The sequence below is a fragment of the Lonchura striata genome, chromosome 3, assembly GCF_050655825.1.
Source record: "Lonchura striata isolate lonStrDom1 chromosome 3, ASM5065582v1, whole genome shotgun sequence".
Classification (NCBI taxonomy): Eukaryota; Metazoa; Chordata; class Aves; order Passeriformes; family Estrildidae; genus Lonchura; species Lonchura striata.
Window position 1 is genome coordinate 111595749 of NC_140705.1, and position 21131 is coordinate 111616879.

Sequence of the window (21131 nt, forward strand, 5' to 3'; positions counted from 1 at the left end):
TAAACTCCAAAGTTTTAGCAACTCAAACTGGTACATTCTTCAGGGTTTGCATGGTCAGACACCAGTTTTCAGACTGCTGCCACACAGCTGTGACAAAGACCATTTTCTCAGCTTGCCCCTTGGAGCACACCCAGCCTCTGTCTGCCCTGCTCTTAGGTTTGCCCTTTTCCATTGCATCACAAACCATTTTCACCATTTTCTTGGTATGCTCAGATCCAGTCCCATCCAAGTTATCCTCCCACATGCAACAGAGTCACCAGGTCCAGAGTCTTTGTCTGATATTCCTTTACCACAACACTTGCAAATTTCCACTCACGGGTCTGTTTCCACTTCCTATCACAATTACCAGCCTTCTCTCCTGCCATGTATTTTCCAATCCTGTGTCTCTTAGCACATCACAGCTACACTACTCCTGCCAAACCTCTCCATGCCACCAAAAGGTTGCACATAACAAGTCTTATTAACACCCTGAAGACCTATGCTAACTGTTGTCAGAGATTCTTGAAGGAAAAGTGGAGTGTATATATAGAATAATTTTTAAAATTTTTAAGAACTACATGGTTAGACCTGTAAGGAGAGGGCAGGAGGAAGCAAAAGGGTGTGACAAGATTATTCACCAACCCAGACCTCCAACCACACAGCTCCATCCACCTAAATTATTCAAAACCAACCTGCAATATTTTCCCCTTCCTACCTTCATCAGCTCTATTCTTGTAAGATTTGTCTTTCCCTCACTAAAACAAGATATTGAGCAGCTTTCAGAATGTGACAAACTGTGTGTTTTAAACACCTGAATCAGATCAAGTGAGAGGAACAGTAGGAGTCTGATGGGCTGCCTGGGCTTTAAACCACATTTCTTTTGAACTGGCTCCATGACTTCAGAACAAGGGGAGAGGAAGTAGAATTAGCCAGTTTTCCACATATAGTTCCTAAGTTAGACTATTAACTCTGTTGTGCATATTATGCACATAATTCATGAAAGAAAATGGTGTTTATTTCCCAAACACATCTCAGGAAGTGGGTGATGAACTCCTGTCAATACAGTAAGTACAGCAGACTGCCTGGTTTACATAGATAGATAGATAGATAGATAGATAGATAGATAGATAGATATTTTGAGCATAAGCTGATAACGTTTAACCATGATGGCTCCAAATGAACTAGACAACAATCTCTCTCTCTCAAGCAGGCAGAAAAAGCTGCTGTTTCCAGGTAAAGTAGGTTTCTTTCACATTTTAGAAGCCCGACTATACACCTTCGGCAGGTCCCTCCTTTGAGAGTTCTCATCTTCAGCAGAGTAACTTTTCCGTCCCTACAGAAGGAGCAAAGCAGCGCTCCAGAGCACGGCAGTGACCTTCCCAGGCAGGGACCCGCTCCTCTCCGTTCGCCGGGAGCCGGTCCCACCCTGCTGCAGCAGGCAGAGCGGCAGAGCCGAGCGGCAGAGCCGAGCGGCAGAGCCGAGCGGCAGAGCCGAGCGGCAGAGCCGAGCGCCGGGACCCGCCGTGCCCGGCGCAGCTCCGCCCCGCCGCGGCTGCCGCGGAGCCGGGACGCGGGACACTCGCACCCCTTGCCGGCGAACAAAGCCGGGGCGGCCCTACACTCACCTGCGGTTCATCGGCCGCACTCGCACGGCCACCTTCACCGAGGCCATGGCTCATCCCCGCCGGCCCGAGCTGCCCCGGCCACCGCCGCGCCCGCCGCCACCGAGAGGCCAGCCCCAGCCTGGGCCGGGTCGCTATGGCGACCGCCGCCCTGCCCCGGAGGAGGAGGAGCAGGGGCAGGACGAGGAGGAGGAGGAGGAGGAGCAGCGGGGGGAGGAGGAGGAGGAGGAGAAGGAGAAGGAGAAGAGGAGAGGAGGAGGAGGAGCAGGAGCAGCAGCAGGAGGAGGAGCAGGAGGAGAAGGAGAAGAAGGAGAAGAAGGAGAAGAGGAGAGGAGGAGAGGAGGAGAGGAAGAGGAGGAGCAGGAGCAGGAGCAGGAGCAGGAAGAGAGGAGGAGAGGAGCAGGAAGAGAGGAGGAGAGGAGCAGGAGGAGAAGGAGAAGAAGGAGAAGAAGAGAGGAAGAGGAGGAGCAGGAGCAGGAAGCGAGGAGAGAGAGGAGAGGAGAGGAGAGGAGAGGAGAGGAGAGGAGAGGAGAGGAGAGGAGAGGAGAGGAGAGGAGAGGAGAGGAGAGGAGAGGAGAGGAGAGGAGAGGAGAGGAGAGGAGAGGAGAGGAGAGGAGAGGAGAGGAGAGGAGAGGAGAGGAGAGGAGAGGAGAGGGAGAGGAGAGGGAGAGGGAGAGGGAGAGGAGCAGGAAGAGGAGCAGCAGTAGCAGAAGAGCAGCAGCAGCAGCAGCAACAGCAGCAACAGCAGCAACAGCGGAACAGGAGCAGCAACTGCTGCTGCTTTGAGAGGAAGGGTAGAAATAGGCACTGTGGCTGGGCGCATGGTAATTTCTCCATAGGGCCACACACCGCCGTATATTTATTGGAGGAGTGTGTGCTTCTATACATACATCCTGTGAAAAATGCACATTTTATGATTGGCTTTTCGCAACTATGACAATGAATATTATATGTGTAATGTTAGAAAGTTATGCTGTATTAATTCTCTTAAGTAGCGTGTTAAATGTAGTTTTAGGTTCCAATATAATGTTAAAATAGAGACTATGTATGTGGGGGGGAGTTTTTTTTTTTAAATCAGATACTCTCTCCGAGGAACACCTAAATCTTCCAAAGGAGAGGAATTGATGGCTTCTTATAAGAAGAAGCTAATTCCTTTGGGCCTTGCTCAGACTCGAAGATGCCATAGAGATTAAAAGAAACAGTTGACATACAACACACAGTTCCTTGTTTTAAATAGAATATATGCATAACCATGAAAGATATACAACAAATATATTGTTTTAAGGGTAATTCCTTTGTTCACACAACATGCTTTTTGTAGCTTAGTGTCCAAAAGAATCCAGGCATCCATAATTCTTTACTTTTTATTGTCTTATAATTATCCTGACTCTAAACTTTATTACTCTAATTATATTACTATTTTTATAACCATTTTATTATTAAAATTTTTAAACCAAGTGATTCGCATTTTTCACACATAATATATATATATAATTGATATGTATGATTATAATTTGCGCCAATAAAAGATTGTTGTATTGAATCAAGATAAATATGATTTGGCATGTATAATATTTAGTTATTACAAAATACACATACCAGCACTGTGAGCTGCCCCCCCTCACATATTCAGTTACACCAGGGTCGGTTTTTTTTTTTGGACAATGCCTCATTTACAATCTAATCCATGTGGCTAGTCCAGAGATGGGCTATGCTGGCGATACTGGAACACCTGAGAGCTGATCATCCTGCGATGATCCTGTAATGAGCTGAGATTGGAATCACTGGAGTCCTTCAGGCTGATACATCTGAATGCTGTGGCTCCCATAACCATCAGGAAAAATCCACACCTGGACCTGGATTGTTCAATCCTGGCTCGGAGAAAAGAACTTCATGAATATGTGGGATAGAAAGAAAAGGAGGATGGCTGAAATCCTCACTTCAGGCAGAAAATTTCCTATAAGAACTGCAGGGTCCAGGAGGGTGGTGTGTGTGTCCAGGGGAACCTCTGCCAGAGGCTTCTTCCTGTCACACACCCAGCACCAAACCTGGGCTCGGTGTTGTCCTTTTCCTTGTGGCTGGCTCAGAGAGAATTCGGCCCTAATTAATTTTTTTATTATTTAATTTTTAATTTGGCTGGACTAATTTTCATTTATAACATAGTCGTATATATACATATATATCACAGAATCGCAGATTCAATTAGCTTGGAAAAGACCTCTGAGATCATCCAGTCTGACTTTTGATTAAACACCACTGTGTCAACTAGACCAGGGCGTATCCAGTCTTCCCTTAAACACTTCCAGGGATGGTGACTCCACCACCTCTGTGGGCAGCTCACTCCACTGTCTAATCACTCCTTCTGGGAAAAAACTTCCTGAAGTCCAACATGGACCTCCCGTGGTGTGGCTTAAGCCTACAAAGGGGTCAATCCCTCACCTGGCTAAACCTCTTTTCAGGAAACCACTTGGTTATATATGCATATATGCGTATACATATATCTACATACATATATATATACATATACATCCCTCTATAAATACGTAACTCCCCATTATACATAGAATTTTTTACATATGGGGTTGTATATATAATATAGAGAGCGCATATATATATTATATATACCTCTATGTATGAGGAAGATAGCTATACATTTCTATTTATCTCTGTATCTATCTGTCATTTATATCTATATGTATCTATATGTTTCTGCATATATGATAGAGTTATTAGGATTGGAAGGTCTGAAGATCACCCGGTTCAACCACACCATCAAGGCAGGATACATCAATTTGGATACTGCACCAGGAGAGGCTGGTATAGGAGACAGTGGCATGCTTCCAGTGCAGATAGCACTTGTGCAGGGATCCTCCAAATTCCTGGCCAGAGGTACAGGGAGATGGCTATGTGTGTTGAAAGGTGTCCTCACTGGCACCCCATTACACTGACTGTCCTTTGAGCTACGAGGGAGGGTGCAAAGGATTTACAGCCATGCAGGTTTAATGTTGGAGTGAGGAAGCAGACACAACTGTGTGGAAGGACCCAGAAGCTGCTGAGGTGCAGATGAAGCAGGATCGAGAAACACCAACCTCCACACTAAAAGTTTTCTGTGGTCGGCTGGGCCATAGGAAAAAGAGTTTGTAAATAACCTTTGAGCTGGACCAGGGGAATCAACCAAGCAAAGGCTCAAACCACTGAGTATACATCATAATTTCTAAGCTGTGCTAGGCTTGATCCAGAACTGAACCAAAACAGCTTCAGCCAAAGCTTAGTTAGAACTGAACTACAAAGTCACCAGACTGCCTCTGTTGCTTTGATCTCCTGATAATTACTTCATTCACTCTTCTACAAATTAATTTCCCCTTTGCTGTGCTTTCCTCTTCAGTTTCAAAGCATTTTAAACATACTTCATGTGGAAATAAGCAAAAAAGGTATATAACACGGAAGCAGATGTACTGGTCACAGATATGTATTCTGGAGGAGACAACTTACTCCTTTGACACTCAACTGTTACCTTGAACTCTGTGAAAACACAGCCACTATGTTTTTATTTCAAAATATTCATGGGAGACGGCTTTGCACAATGGAAGTCTGTCCAACACAGAAACTTTTCTCATTATGAAGAGATCTCTTTGAGTTTTGCAGAGTATACTTTAGCATTTTAAATGTGTTTCTGCCTTTTTAGAAGTGAGGTTGATTTTTGTCCCCTCTCTGCTTCACTTTCACTTAAGGAGCCTGATAAGGGAAAGTATGCTACAGACAAGTGGAAATGAAGAATAATTGGCTGTATTTGACATTTAGTTTCTGCACAGCTGGAAAGAGAAATGAGATTGTCTATTGTTCAATTCATTAATTTTCCCATCCAAGAACATCCAATCATCCATAAACATAGCAGTATGTTGTTTCATTATTAAATATAATAGGGAGGTGTTCTGATAAGTTTTTCTTATCAAGTTCTTATTATTTACAATTCATGGACAGTGGCAGTCTCTGAACTCTCCCTTTTGTTCTTTTCTGATGCATCATTCAATTAACACCAAGGCAATCTGTTGTGTCCAAAAGAAAACATGACAAGGCCTGATAAGCAAGCAAGCAAACTGCAGAAAGATCTAATAATGTTTAATGAATTACTCTATGTTCAGAGTTGTTCTCTTGGCAGCACCCTGGGATTTACACAACGCATTAACCTGTCACTATTAGGGATCAAGAATAGCAGTATTTATTGAGGCTATGTCAGGGACAAGATCTTGGGTATGCTAGTGCAGTTTTATCCATGAGGCCAAGGAAATGCATTGTGTACATACAACACTGCCATTTACTCCTGGCTTTTTAAAACACAGGCAATGCACTTCCCCTTATTCCTCACTCAAGCACCCTTTCTATCACTTTTATTGGTGCTAAAGACAGAGGAAATTTGAGGCTGCAAAGTCTCTTCCAGAGAAATCTTACAGATTTCCCAGTGAGACATGAGACTGAGTACCTACACATTGTCATTTTGCGTGCCCCAACAAGTCACAGTGCTGGAGGACCAAAGAATTTAGCACTGAGAACCACGTCTTCCTTCTCCATCGGGGGAAGCAAAACAGATAATGCTCATGGTGACATCCTCAGCAAGAGATAAAGGCTGTGAAGAGCACCTGTCAGGCATGTTAAACCCAGGAACTCAGCTATGTTTGCTGTCAGGTATCTAGATTTCAGGCAGGAAAATGTTCTTCAGTCTTCATCTTGTAAGACATCAAGCTGCAGAGCAAGGCCATGAGTGGCATGAACAGAAGCTTTCCTGGAGGCTAAAGAAAGTTTGGTTGACGAGAAAAGAATAATAATGAACCTTTCTTCTGTATTTCCAATATAACATCTTTTCCTTATGGCAGAAATTTCTGGTTGAAGTTGAGGTTGAGGTAGGAATTAGTGAGTTATATGCACTGTGGGTTTATGTACCCAATAACAAATGTTTGAGGCTAGACACTGGAAGTTCATGGGCAAAAAAGTATCTCTGCATGTATTTTACATCCAGTTTATGCCCTGGTATTTTTTACTTCTTTTCATTTTTATTCCTTTTTTCCAGTGGAAATGAAGGCAAGTGACATAGGCAAGCTTAGAATAAAATAAGAGGACACGTATTACAAATTAATGCAAAGCCGAACATAAAACACTGAAAAGCATTGAGAAATGTTGTACTGACTTCAGTGCAATTTGATCAACATCTACAGGGAAAAACAAATAATTCTGAATAACTAACAATAAGATACAGGTTTGCTGCTTTCAGGAGGATTGCAACTGAAGAGACATAAATAGCAGCCCAAGTATCAGAAAAACAGAGAGTTTTTGAGGCTGACAGGAGCTGGTAATGGCAAGCAGACATGCAGCTGCTGCCAATGTACATGTTCTTATCCCCACTGTTGTTTCAGCTGAACTGTACTTTCCACTAAGCATTTAAAAAGTGTCTATTGGGTCATTCTAGAAAAACTGTATACACAAAGATTGTTTTTCTGGAAGATTAAGTTACAGAAGGGGTAAAAGCAGGTCTGTACTTACATTATACTCAGCCCCCTGACCTGCAAGAAGTCTCCTGTATGCAAGTCCAGCAGAACTCCAGTGTAATAAGATATTTCATGATGCTTTTCCATGCCTCGGAAATTTCAGCCAAATTACAAGTGATAAGTCAAAGGGAAAATTAGCTCTTGCTTTAAAAAAAAATAAAAATCTTAATTTCTCTGAGGTCTTTGCTATAATTCACTATATTCCTAATATACACATTTGAACAAATTATTCTGAAGGAGTGCTAAAAATCAAGGCAGCAGAATCATAAGACTTTTTAAGGTTCCATTACCCTTACTAGAGATTAATCCCTTGAAAATCAGCAGGACAGCATAAAATACCCTGTATGGAACAAAGCATTAAAAATTCTGTTATTTTATGAATGCATAAATATCAAACTTGTTTATTTGCCACTAGAAGATTCTGCACACAAGAAAAAAAATAAAAGCCCTCAAATTCACATAAAATCCTGACCACTACATCCCCACCCTTGGGATTTATCAAAGGTGTGTCTTAATTCTGCTCACAGGCAAGATTATCTAGAAAAGCCTCATCTTAATTTATTTGCCTCTTACAGTGAAAATATGAGCATCCCTTGGCTTAATAATGACAACACTCAGTGGACCCTGATCCTTGCAGATGCAAGTCACCTTAGTTGTACTCTTCTTACCTAGAAAACAAAACGCACAAATATTTTATGCATGAGCACAATATATCATAAAACCACATTCTACAGGCTAGAGGATGGCTTTCAGAGACCTAAGATGATGCTGTAGTTGGCTTGAGTTCTTCTAGTATTCTACATTTCTCTAAATCCATTAGCCAAGCAATACTCAGAAAAAAATGACAGGCTGTGCTGGCATTCATATTTGCAAATGATAGAGATCTCATGTCTGCAAAGCATGGGATTAATGCCACTGCCTTGTATCCCTATCATCAAACTGGCATCCCTGTATTTTCATTATTGTTTCCTGGCAACAAAACGTGGATGCTCCTTTAGGAATGCTAACAATGTGTATTTATCCTGCAGACAGTTCTTCCTGAGGGGCCCTACCAAAATGAATGAGTGGATCAGTGCTCCTACAACGTCAGACTTAAACAAAAAAATCTTTTTTTTCCCTGCATGAGGAAAGTATAAATCATGTGATTATTTATCTAGAAAGCACTTGTATTTTTTTTTCTGTATAGGTTTTCTTGGAGTCATACCATACTATTTCTCCCCAAAATGTCCCCATCCCATTTCTGTTTGTATTGCATAGAACAAACCTGATTTATCAGTTTTGTTTTATCAGCTGGGCATGGTTGGGGTGTTTTTTTCCAGCCTGCAGGATCAATGTGACAAATCTAATACTAGGCATATATTTTTTACAAATACCATAAAGGAAAGGATAGTGTAGAAGTGCCCTTTTTTTACACTTTATAAAGCATAAAAATAAAATATACTTATTTACCATATATATATAGCTGTATATAACAAACTACAAATGTAAGTATCTAAAATTTAATTCTGGTTCACTTGAAAATGGTAATTTATTTCTTTAAACAAGGCAACAGTCTTCTGTTTCCATACACTAGAAGTGGCTCCGAAGAAATAAATGGCATGCTTATTGTTTTCCTCAGTAAAGGAAAAAGATGACTCGGTCAAGAGAACAAGCAACAGTTGTATTAGCCATGATACAATAGTTTTCCTATGAAACAGCAATAATAAATAATTTCTTGTGCTAGTATATTCTTCCTCTGGTTAGTGAAGCTCTCTTAACTAAATTACAGCCTGGCAAGCAGTATATTAAACAATCAGGAGTAGAAACCACCAATAATAAATGTCAGATGAATGTGTGGAGGTTCTTTCAGATCAAGCAACAATACACTTTTTAGTGATTATGAAAGCAGCCTTATTAAATGAAGTGCAGTACTATTTCCCCCTTCTGTTTTTGTTTGCCTCCCTGGCCTGTTTTATTGCCCCCAAAATGGGGTCAGCCAGTTCCTTTTCTGAGTGGTTACAATTACTTCAGGAGGTTTGAGTGATGCTTTGCCAAGTGTGTTGCCAAGCTCTTATCAATACAGAATTTGTCCATCACATTGCCGATTCTCTCTGCTTTGTTAGTTTGCAGAGATCACAGATGAAGAGCCTGCAAACAATCACTGGTAAATCCCTGAGGACTCCTCAGCTTTGGGCAGCAGCAGTTAGTCCAACTGCTCAGCAAATCCTGATTTACAGGGAGCAATTCCTTCCCTTTCACACCTTCCAACTGAATATAGACCACGAAGATGTTCACCCATCAAAGAATATTTTCTGTCAGTAAGGCTTACTGACTTTGCAAGTGCTCACAGTGCCAGTTTGTACTTCCTAGGAAATCTCCTTATTTCTGTCACTTTATTCATTGTCTTAGTCCATGCTCCAATGATTTTGTATTGCCTTCTCCCCGACACAGCAGAACAGAGCAGTCAAAGGCCAGAGCAAAACTACAGCAGACAAATCCAGCCATGTCACAAAACATTTGCACTTGTGTTCCTTTCTAGCATGTGGGTTTCATTGAAATTAAAATATTTCTATACTGATACACTAGAGTAACTTTGTTTATCCCACAGTCTTCCAACAGGAAATAACAGCTGTGAAAACTGTGAAGCATCACTAAGTGTGGACACAATCAAGGCCATGAAGCTGTGAAGCTTCCACCATAAACAGCTCTTGGCTATTCATACCTCAGAGAGTTTTGTTGAATTTAGAGAAGGAAGATGAAGAAAAAAGACACCCTTGATTTTTATTACAGGTTTCATAATAAACAGCAGCAATAACAATGAAATGCTGGGTTTCCTTCACCTTAAGCAAAGGGCAGAAGAGAGAAAGTGGTGGCTGCACAGATATTTTAAAGAACCCTGTGCCCTTTGTTTAGTTTCTCCAGAGTTGTTTGGTAGCCTCTGATGAAGCTGGTACCTGTCCAAGCTGAAAGTGTGTTCCCAGCCCATTTTATGGGTGATGAATCATAATTGGTTATTAAGGTGCTGCAGCTACTCTTTCTAAGAAATTTGAAGTAATTTTTACAATATTTCTAGCATTTAGGGACTTTTAAATAAACAACATAAATGACCATTTGAATGCATATGAGAGTACTATACCTCTGTTTGGGGGTCAAGGAAACAGAAGTAATTCAAATGAACCTTAGGGAATTGAGGAGGAAGTCAACCTGAGGAATGAATGTCCCTTTTATTGAACTGGCAGTCAGGCTGTGAAATCCCATCTGAGGTGCTGGAAAGATGCATTTTTTCAGCCTTATTGCATTCCAATAGTGCAAGAGTAAATCAGCTGTCCTTAAAGTGACTCTGAGCAAATGTAAGTGTGGCATGCTGTGCTGGATAAAATATAGAAGCCATTAATTTTTCCATACTTTGTGTAAAGTTGACAGGGTTTTTTGTGTTTGTTTTTCAGAATGTCTTCTCTATGGGCAGTTAAAGGACTTAATTTTAAAAAGAATTTATAAAATGTCAAGATTTTTGATTCTGTGAGACCAGGTCTTTTATCTACGTTGACTCAGTAACAAATAAGCACTTTTGAACATTGATAATAAATTATAGTTACATGGACTGTACTGCTGATGCCAGCCTTTCCAAAAAAGAAATTTTAATGTATTGTTCAGACTTGGATTTGAAAGCTGTACTTTATCTTAACAACTAACTCAAAGGCAATTAACAAAGAAAAATAAATAGAACCCTAAAACTTGATCAGAACTCCTGCCTTTCACATTCTGAATTTGTCATGTGTATGCATTTCATAAGGCATCCCCTGGCACAACACTTCCCACACCATGTTCTGCTGTAAACAACTGCAGTACACACTGTTTCCTTCCACCAGTGAATGACACCTCAGTCAACAGCTTATTTGCCTTTGGCTATTATTTTTGAATCCCTTTAATCCATGTTTTTCTTTATATACTTCCTACATACTCTGGGATCTGGAATAATGGTTTTTGGTTTTGTTTTTTTTCCCTGAAATATTACTGAACCAAGAACTCTGCATAATATTCCTGCTTATTTACAAAGAGTTGGCCTGCCCCAATATAATTTATAGCTTCAGCAAAAACTAATTTATTGATTACGAAGTATTTCCCCTGCAAGAACTCCTTTTTTATATGCATACCATTGCAACTTCAAATTGTTTCTGAAAAAAGCCTGCCTAATAATTCCTAGAAATGAGGGCATGCAGCCTGCAAAATTATTCCAAAAATTCAAGGGCTGCAACCTCAATCTCTGCACAGTTTATTTGTGCTGAGGCAGCACTGCCAGAGGGATTTTCAAAGTACTTTCAAGAAATTCCATTCAAAAAAACACACTGCCTTTTCAATATTGGAACAAAAACCAAATATTGCCTACTGAATGTTTACATTTTGAAGTTTCTGCATTCTCCCATCTAGCTCTGGGATCTTCACCCAGCACAGGAAGGACATGGACTTGTGGGGAGAGTCCAGAGAAGGGACAAAATTGTGGTTTGCAGGATGGAGGTTGTCTGCTATGAGGCGAGGCTGAGGGAAGTGGGATTGTGTGAAAAATGCATATTAAATTATTGGCGCTCTTCGCAAATATTATAATGAATACTATATGTGCTATGTTGGGAAGTTACTTTGTAGTACTGTATTAATCCTTTTTAAGTAGTGTGGTTAATAGAGTTATAGATTATAACATAATGTTATAGTAGAAACTATGTGATGTAAGATATTTTTTGACTAGCTCAAGAAAGGGATGAGATTATCAAGAAATTCTTTGCACAGAGGTAACAGCAACAAGACACCTAAGAGTTACTGCCTCCTTATTGGAAAAGATAAACATCCTTCCACCTCTTCTCAGTCTTTAAGGAGGATTAAGGGGAAGAAGTTGACAATAACCAGAGAACACCCTTTGTTTGAAAAGTATTTATGCATCAGGTATGAGATATATGAATATCCAACAGGCTGTTGCTTTTAAGGGTTAATCCTTTGTTAGCGAGCCATGCTTTCAAGAGGAAAGCATCCAGACATCTGTAATTCTTTGCTTTTTATTGTCCTAACTCTGATTGTCCTAACTGCTCTAATTTTTATTATTAATTTATAAATATTTTATTACAATGAAACTTTTAAAATTTTAAAACAAGAGATTGGTGTTTTTCACAGATTGCTTAGCCTGGAGAGGAGGCTCTGCTGTGACCTAACTGTGGCCTTTCAGAAAGGGCCTAATTTATAAGGAGAGGTTTAATAAATGAAGCCTTATTTCTAAGGAGAAATCTGGAGAGCAATATTTTACAGAGTTATGGAGTGATAGGACAAGGGGGGATGGATTCAAACTGAAAGAGGACAGGTTGAGACTGGATATTGGGAAGAAATACTTCACTGTGAGGGTGGTGGGGTTGTCCAGAGAAGCTGTGCCATGGGTATTCATGGCTGGGTTGTGTGAAAAACACCAATCACTTGGCTTTTAAAAGTTTAATAATAATAAAATGGTTATAAAAACAGTAATACTATTAGAGTAATAAAATGTAGAGTTAGGACAATTACAAGGCAATAAAAACCAAACACAGACGTCTGGATGCTCTCGGGCACTTAAGCCATGACAAGCATGTCTTGTGAACAAAGGAATCACCCTTAAAAATCATACTCATAAAAATAAAAATCATACTTTCATATTCATGCAGACTTCATGTTTATGCATACATTCTATTTAAAATAGGAAACTCTGTCTGGAATGTGTCACCTGCTTCTTCTTATCCCCACAGTGTCTTCAAGTCTGAGCAAGGCCTGAAGAAATTAGAAAAGAGAACCATGAATTCCTCTTTTCTGGAAGATTTGGGTGTTCTGTGATTGTTCTCTCAAAGTGAGTATCACGTTCTCTTAAAAAAAAACCCCACATACATAGTTTCTATTGTAACTACAAAACTACATTTACCATACTATTAAAATGTAAATACAGCACTTCTAATCAATATAACATATATATAGTATAGTATACCATAATATAGCATTCAAAGTAATATTTTATATCTATTATAAATATATTATTATATTATTATATATACTGTTACATATATTAATATATTAATATATTATATAATTATAAATTAATATATATTATATTTGTATATAAATTAATATATATTATATTAGTATATAAATTAATATATATTATATTAGTATATAAATTATTATACTATTATATATAATTATATATAATGTTATATATATATATTATTCACATATAATACATTATTCAAATTAATATTTATGAAAAGCCAATCCTAAAATAGGCATTATTCACAGTCTAGTGGAAGCTGTCCATGTCCACGGCAGGTTGGTTTTACTAGATGACCTTTAAAGTCCTTCCAACCCAAACCATTCCATGCTTTCCCAAGCTGCTGCTCTGGGCGCTGCAAAGAGACAAAAGAAGAAAAAAAAAACAAAACAAAAAAAAAAAAAAAACAAAACAAAAAAAAAAAACAAAACACGAAAAAGCAAATTGAACCTGACAAAACCAAAACCAAGCAAAAAAAAAAAAAAAAAAAAAAAAAGATGAAAAAAACTCAAAAAACCAAAAAAAAACCCAACAAAAAACAAACAAAAAAAAACCCCAAACCACACTTATTTTCGCTTATTTCTCTATTAGAACAGGACAGAGCCAAACCTGGGGCAAGAAACGCCCATTTCAGCCGAAAACAACCTTTTATCCCTTTTTATCCCATCAGGCTTTTATCCCCTTTCCTCCCTAACGCCGCCGCTCCCCATCGGCGCTCTCGGCGATCGGCCATCGGCGGCTCCGCGATCGGCCATCGGCGGCTCCGCGATCGGCCATCGGCGGCTCCGCGATCGGCTCTGCGGCCTGCGCTGCGTGCCGGCGGGCGGGACGCGCCTGAGGGCGGGACGCGCCGGCCGCCATCGAGCGGTGAGGGGCGCTCAGGGCCGGGGGCCGGGAGCCGGGAGGGCGCAGGGAGGGCGCAGGGAGGGCCTGGATCGGGGTTCCCTCTCTGCAGTTCCCGTCTTGCAGTGTCGCAGCCGTCTTCAGCACGGAAAGAGCCGGGTCGGGGCGGGCGGGCGGGCGGACGTACGGACGGACACGCTGCCCCCCCACTCGCGGTGCCGCTCCCCGGGGATGTGAGGTGCAGCTCCCCGGAGTGTGAGGTGCAGCTCCCCGGCGATGTGAGGTGCCGCTGCCCGGAATTCTCTGACGCCTCTCCCGTGTGCTCTGCCCGCAGGTGCTGCTGAGAATGGACATCAGGCCGAACCACACCATCTACATCAACAACATCAATGACAAGATCAAGAAGGAAGGTACGAGTGGCTGCCGGTCGCCTCTGGTTGTCCAACACGGCACTTGTCTTACAAAAGGGATTTTAGGAGCTCCCCGACGTCTCTGAATTGCTGAGCAGGAGTTGGTCGTGAGCTGAGCTCTCGGCAAACGCTTTGTTGTAATGAAACAGCAGCAAAGCAAATAATTGCACTTCCCACTAGATCAGGTTGCTGAGGTCTCCCTACAGCCCAGTCTTGAATGCTTTTAGGGATGGGGAGTGCTCTCTGGGAAACCTGTTCCAACACCTCACCACCCTGACAGTAAAGGCTATTTTCCCAATATCACATCTAAGCCTCCTCTCAGTTTGAAGCCATTCCCCCTTGTCCTGTTGCTCCAAACCCTTGTAAATAGTCCTTTTCCATCTTGTAGGCTCCCTTCAGGTACTGAAAGGCCAAAGTTAGATCACTCCTAAGACTTCTCTTTTCCAGGCTGAACAACCCCAAATCTCTCAGCCTTTCCTCACGGGAGAGGTGCAATAGTTCAAATGTAAGGTTTTTGTGTTTGAATGATTACACAATACAGATTATTTATTTACCTTGATTTGGATAGTGTTAAGGTTTAATTTGGCATGTGTTCAGGTTATTGTAGATAATTGAAGTAAATCCAGTGTAAGCTGCAGTAGTCTCATACAAAAATAATTTGGATCCAGAATACGAAAAAATACTTCATGTGAGTGAGAAAATTGATTAAATGTCCAACTTTAATTAGCCTTTAGGTAGTTGCTGTTCTGCTGCATTCTTGTTTTACATCATATCTCTACTGCTGCTTGTTTCAATTTTGATTTTCTAATCAGTCTGAGATGGCTGTCATTCATCATGCTTGAGTGTGTGTGCATATACCTGTATGAAAATACGTTTTTACATCCCTTTATGTAATTGTTCCTCCCTTGGAATGGCAGAATGGATGGCATTATAACTTCTTCAGTACGTAAATCCTTGAGGTATGAAACCAAATGCTGCACACCAGTTTACAAAACCTGGGCAAATAAATTTGTAATGATGCAACAGTTTTGACAAACTCGTGCACTCACTGTGTGAGCTACAGCTTGTAAAAAACACTGCTCCCAAAGGACAGCAGTCTTGGTAGAAGTGGGGATTTGCCTGTGACCTGCTGTAATCTGTTTTCTCCCTGGTGCCCAGAGCTGAAGAGGTCCCTGTACGCGTTGTTCTCACAGTTCGGTCATGTGGTCGATATTGTGGCTTTAAAGACCATGAAGATGAGAGGACAGGCATTTGTTATATTTAAAGAACTTGGATCATCCACCAATGCTTTGAGACAGCTACAAGGCTTTCCATTTTATGGGAAACCAATGGTAAGTTGTTTTTGTAAGATACTTGCCTTTTCTGTTTAAGAAGTTTGGGTTTTGCTGAATTTACATTTCTGCAGAGATCTGAGAAATCACTGTCAAATTTTAACTCCCTTTAAAATGGGACTGAAAACTGGCAGTTTTAATAGAAGCTAGTTCTGATTTTCTCAGATGTCCTCTGTGTAGCTCAAATGAATCTCCCTGTAGGTGCTACCTTGGCAGATGTTAAAAAGATGTTAGATAAATGGAGTTCCAATTTCAATGAACTAAAGTTAATAATTTCCATATTAGGGTTTTTTTTTAGACTTCTGTATTTGTGTTCAGAAAAAACTGAGAATTGTTTACTTCATAAGTGTACCTACATTTTATAACAATGTTTTTAATATAAAAGGTTTCTGCAAAAACAAAAAGGGTGTAAATACAGAGTTAATGTACGTGGTGCAAACTGTTCAGTATTAGTGACTGCAGAATATACTCTGTTTTTATTTTTTTTATTTTTTTCTTTTAAAAAGCGTATTCAGTATGCAAAAACAGACTCTGATATAATCTCTAAAATGCGTGGGACTTTTGCTGATAAGGAAAAAAGAAAGGAAAAGAAGAAAGCCAAAACTCTGGAACAGTCAGCAAATGCACCAAATAAAAAAGTTATCCAGGTAAGCTGCTTCTCTGTTCAGAAAAAAAACCAACCAAAAAACCCCAAATAAACAAACAAACCCCCCCCCAAAAAAAAAAAAAAAAACAAACAAAGAAAACTACAAAAAAACACACAAAAAAGCTATTCTAAATAATTTTTTAGGATTTGATGTTGTCTTTTGTTACTTTTCAATTCCCTAATTTGGGGTCTGTTGACTATCTGGAGCTCTTGAGCATTTACTAGAAGTAGAAGGAGAGGGGGCTGGTTATATAGTCCTTGCTGTTCATTCTTTTTTCTTGTTTGCTGTTGCCACATAAAAGTAAAGATGTAGGGCAAAGGTACAACAAACCAAAGTAGAAACTAGCCTCTTAAGAAAAGGAAAAAAAAGGAGCATCTTTGTAAAACTATTTTGTGCTTATTTGCTAGGGAGCAACACAGAATTCAGCCAGTGCCCCAGGGACTACACCACAGAATCAGGTAATGTTTATTATTTTTATCACTAAAAGCACTAATGTTTTTAATTATTATCTATTAATAATATTTTGTTACACATGGGAACTTGAGGATATATTTTACAGCTTTGTTTTTGTCCTATGAGACATTTGACTAACAGCTACATGACAGTAAACAGAACAAATCCCTTTTTTACTGTATCTGACAGGAAATGAGAATCTGCAGTTTCTCATTACTATACAGAAAACAGCACTATTACCAAATCATACTGGATTCTTAAATTTGGACTGTGCTTAGTATCAGTTGAAGGATTCTTAATTTTTTTTTTTTTCATTGCTAATAAGTTCCCTTTAACTTACTTTGTTCTAGCAGCAGATAAAGAAAAGGAAGACAACACCGGATGCCAAAATAGCTGCCTAAAAGCTTTATTTCAGGAGTTTGGAGGTTCTCTGCTCACTTTTTCTTTTTTCTCACAAGTGTCTTATTTTCCAAAGGATTATGTAGCGATGTAGGAACAACTCCCTATACTTCATTCATCTTGTCTGCTCAGTGACTTTCTAAAAGATTCATGTTAGAAGTGAAAGTGGTAAAGAGCCAGGATTTGCAGGAGAGCAAGTGCCATGGAAGAATATCTTTGCCTGCCCTGCCCCACATCTTTCTTGAGTACTGCCATTGCATACATAATCAGCAGGGGAAAAGGTGTTGCTCCCTGGATTTTCAGGCACAATATGTGAATGTCAGTTTGCATCAAAGCACAACACTTGAGTGTTCGGGTATTTCTTTGAACTTCAGAAGTTTATTTTCTAATGGCAGTACTTGGAATATTTCAGTCAGTAGAAGGAAATTGTTCTGCTGAGACTTTTTATTTGGCACTGCTTTGAGAATGTTTGAAGTTGGGGTGTCCAATTTATATTTATAATGTACTTGCTGACTTGAAGATTCCAGTATCAGCAAATGACTACTCAGCCTTGTATGTGGTGGGTGGCTACAAATTCATATTAGCAGGCAAATCTGTTACAAGACTAAAGCTCTAAATCTAAATGGGTTTCTAACTAAGACATTTTAATTGAGCTCTGTAATAAAATCATGTGGATTTTCTAGGTTTTGATTGATACTCAGTATTTTGGTTGTACTGCAGGTCAACAGGGCTTGGCTTCCTACTGTGAGTCCTTCATGCATTCTACCACTGCCTTACAGGTGTTTTGAATAGCACTGCAGCCACTACTGTGGCACCTGGGTGCAGAGAGTACTGCAGTATCAGCTCTTGACTAGTTGAGTTTAAATGTGACATCTAAAACAGTATGGTATTGTGATTTTTGTGGAAGTAAGAACCTCTCCAAATTAATATATCCATGTAAAAGAATGAAGGGGCTCTGTCTGCATCTTGATAAAGGTGTGGTGAAGCCCAGATAAAATGTGAGCAAAACTAAAGATATCTGAGTCTTGGTTCAAATAATCATGCAGACAGATGCAAAGGAACTGTATGCAACTATGTATAGTCTTTTGAGCTTTGATTTCTGTTGTTACAGGTGCCTGATAACCCACCAAACTATATCCTTTTCCTGAATAATTTGCCTGAGGAAACAAATGAGATGATGCTGTCCATGCTATTTAATCAGTAAGTTTTGAATATAAATGATTTCTCCTTTTAATTCTTCAGTAATCTGTATGTGTTTTCTCAGTTGGCATGGTCACTTTTTAGAAATAAGGGTTTGTTCTGAAGGTATTTCAATTGTTTGTCTTACTGGCAAGGTTACAGATGTCAGTTCTGATGACTTGGTTCAGAAAGCAAATCTGATCTTTTTCATAGCTGGCTTTGATTGTGAAATTTATCTGCTATCAATTTGCACTGGATTTAAGCTGGTGACTGTAATACTAAAGTCCATAGGACAGTAGGAGCAGTTCTAAGACTAGTTAGATTGCTTCTGTATGTGTACAGCTCTGATTAAACTGCTTCCACATAGTATTTCTTAATTGAAGCATAGTTCTAAGGCTAGAACATGTAAAACCCTTCAATTTAAATCTTTCATTAGCAATAACTATTGCACTAGTAGATGCTTCTGATGAGTAGCTACTGAAGAGAGATGTATATTGAGCTAAGAACTGTTTATTGACTCTCACCTTATTTTAAAGGTTTCCTGGATTCAAAGAAGTACGCTTAGTGCCAGGGCGCCATGACATCGCATTCGTGGAGTTTGAAAACGAGAACCAAGCAGGGGCTGCTCGAGACGCTCTCCAAGGATTCAAGATCACTCCATCTCATGCCATGAAAATCACCTATGCAAAGAAATAACTATATGCTCCTGTAAAGGAGTTCTGTGGATAGGTGTTTTTTTTTTTTTAAAAACATTGTTACTCTGATCAGCCAGCATGCTTGCTATTCTCTGCAGAAAACATAAGACTCAAATAGAATTGCCACAATGACCAGGGCACATGTAAAATTTCCACACATCCACCCAGATAACGACTTTTTCTGTTGAAATATTAATTTTTATAAAATAAAATATAATTATGCTGTTTTCGAGCCATGTTTTTTCCTCAAGTCTGTCTCATTATTGGCTTCAGGGAAGGAACCAATGGGGATATAAAGAACAAAGAACTTTCTAGAACCAAGGGATGACAGACATACTGATTGACAAGGGGAAGGGATAACAAAATGATTGACAACAGGGGAGGCGGGGAACTACACACCTGTCACCTCCCAGGGTAGTTCGGGGGGACAGTTTCCCAAGTCCCCTCCCACAGAAGCATTTTATTTTATAATCAACACTCCAAAAGGAGCCCCTTGGAGCTCTCCTGGACCACAGCAGCTGCCAGCAGCAGCCTCCCTTTGCGTGGGGCCTCTCAGAGCCAGCGAGCTCTCAGGTTTGCTGCTCTGGAAGGATCACCCATCAACAATGGATCCTGGGCCAACAGCCCCACTCCTGGAGTTAAGCTTGAGTGCTGTTAAGCTTTTAGGTGGTATTCCTTTGGATCCTTGTTCTTTCTGTCCCCTTCTCAAATGCAAATACACACACACACACACACGTATAGTTCTCAGTACATTTCTTGTTTAATTGACTGCATTGTATTTGTTACTTTTTTTCCTTGTTATGCCTTAATTGACCAGTAAGTAATAGTGTGAATGCTGCCATTGAATTTTGTTGAGCTGTTGCTCAATATTCAATCTGGCTTTTACTGAACCTTGCCAAAGAATTTTTAAGCAATCTTGGACACTTGTTTGTAACAAGCCATGGGACATGAGGTGCAGGGTTGACATTGAAAAGCAGGAGAGTCATTCCAAAGTGACAAGTTTAACTGTCCATTTTATTACTCTTCTATGTATTTCACTCTAATAAGACAAGCCAAGCTTTTATTGGAGGCAGAATGTGTGTGGGATGCACTACAGTATTATCCCATAATACTGTGGTCTGAATGGCACCCAGGATGGAGTTTAAAAAGATTTGAGGAACCCTTGTCACTTGTTATTTGCCTCACAACAGGTTGCAAACAACACAGTTGGACTGCTGTCCTGGGTAAATATACATACAGATGATTTTTCCAAAGCAGTGCATCTTTTTTCGTGTCCTCTTCTTACCTATGAAATTATGACTGAAAACACCTGTGAGCCAGATCTGTGTGAGGCTGCAAAGGAGCAAAGCTTTGGGATTTGGGCACACTCCTCTTGATTTCTTTTCTCAGGCCTTTTGTGAGCACAGAGTACATCTACATGGAAAACTTTTGACTATACAGGATCTTGTGGGTCCATTGTCCCCCAGACATGTCAATGGGTGGCTGAGTTGTAATGCCAAATGACAAAGAGCAGTGCAAATGACACAAAGAAAACATGGTAAAAGAGGAAGAAGAGAAGCCCAGTGATGACAGGATGTGTGAGACACTGGCACATTGAGTGAGCTGCACTCCCATAACCTCTAGGCTGGATAGGTCTGGGTCTCACATTCTCTGCTTGGCTTATTTAAATTTTATTTATTTATTTACCTTTTTTTAAAACCATCAAAATAAAATATATACACTTAAAAATATGTCACCAAAATTTCAAGATACAATCAAAATACATTTAATCAAAACTACATCTAAATATCAGAACATATGTACATCTGTATCTATGAAGACTAATGCATAAATCCTATTCTTCAACTACTCTTCAAGCAGGCGGCAGCTTCTTCGTGAACTTGGAAGGATGAGAGCTCTTCTGGATGAGAAGCAAGGACTTTGCAGGTAGGAGACAATCAGAAGTGTCCAGACAAAACTTGGTAAGAGGATATCCAGTGAGGCCTGCGAAGTGGAGACACAA

At 40.1% G+C, this 21131-nt stretch overlaps 2 protein-coding genes across 11 annotated transcripts in view; one reads left to right on the forward strand and one right to left on the reverse strand.

The window, feature by feature from the left end:
- KIF16B (kinesin family member 16B) overlaps window positions 1–1767 on the reverse strand; it is a 137885-nt gene extending 136118 nt beyond the window's left edge. For 5 of the 8 annotated variants that reach the window (XM_077781849.2, XM_085577211.1, XM_085577212.1 and 2 more), the window contains exon 1: window positions 1605–1766. In XM_077781849.2, the coding sequence (XP_077637975.2) occupies window positions 1605–1651 (47 nt within the window). In that variant the 5' untranslated portion in view covers window positions 1652–1766. Of the gene's footprint in view, window positions 1–1604 lie in introns of all 8 variants that reach the window. The other 3 variants (XM_085577210.1, XM_077781850.2, XM_031504221.3) reach the window with 1 other exon arrangement.
- Window positions 1768–13997: 12230 nt separating this feature from the next.
- SNRPB2 (small nuclear ribonucleoprotein polypeptide B2) lies at window positions 13998–19361 on the forward strand. 3 transcript variants are annotated; one of them, XM_085576112.1, is made up of 7 exons: window positions 13998–14253; window positions 14350–14425; window positions 15584–15756; window positions 16263–16403; window positions 16811–16861; window positions 18367–18455; window positions 18971–19361. In XM_085576112.1, the coding sequence occupies exons 2-7, from the start codon at window positions 14362–14364 to the stop codon at window positions 19128–19130; spliced, it is 678 nt and encodes a 225-aa protein (XP_085432238.1). In that variant the 5' UTR covers window positions 13998–14253; window positions 14350–14361; the 3' UTR covers window positions 19131–19361. The 3 variants fall into 3 exon arrangements, with proteins under 3 accessions (XP_085432238.1, XP_085432237.1, XP_021408213.1); XM_085576111.1 differs by having other exon boundaries at window positions 13998–14055; XM_021552538.3 differs by having other exon boundaries at window positions 13998–14039.
- Window positions 19362–21131: the final 1770 nt, after the last annotated feature.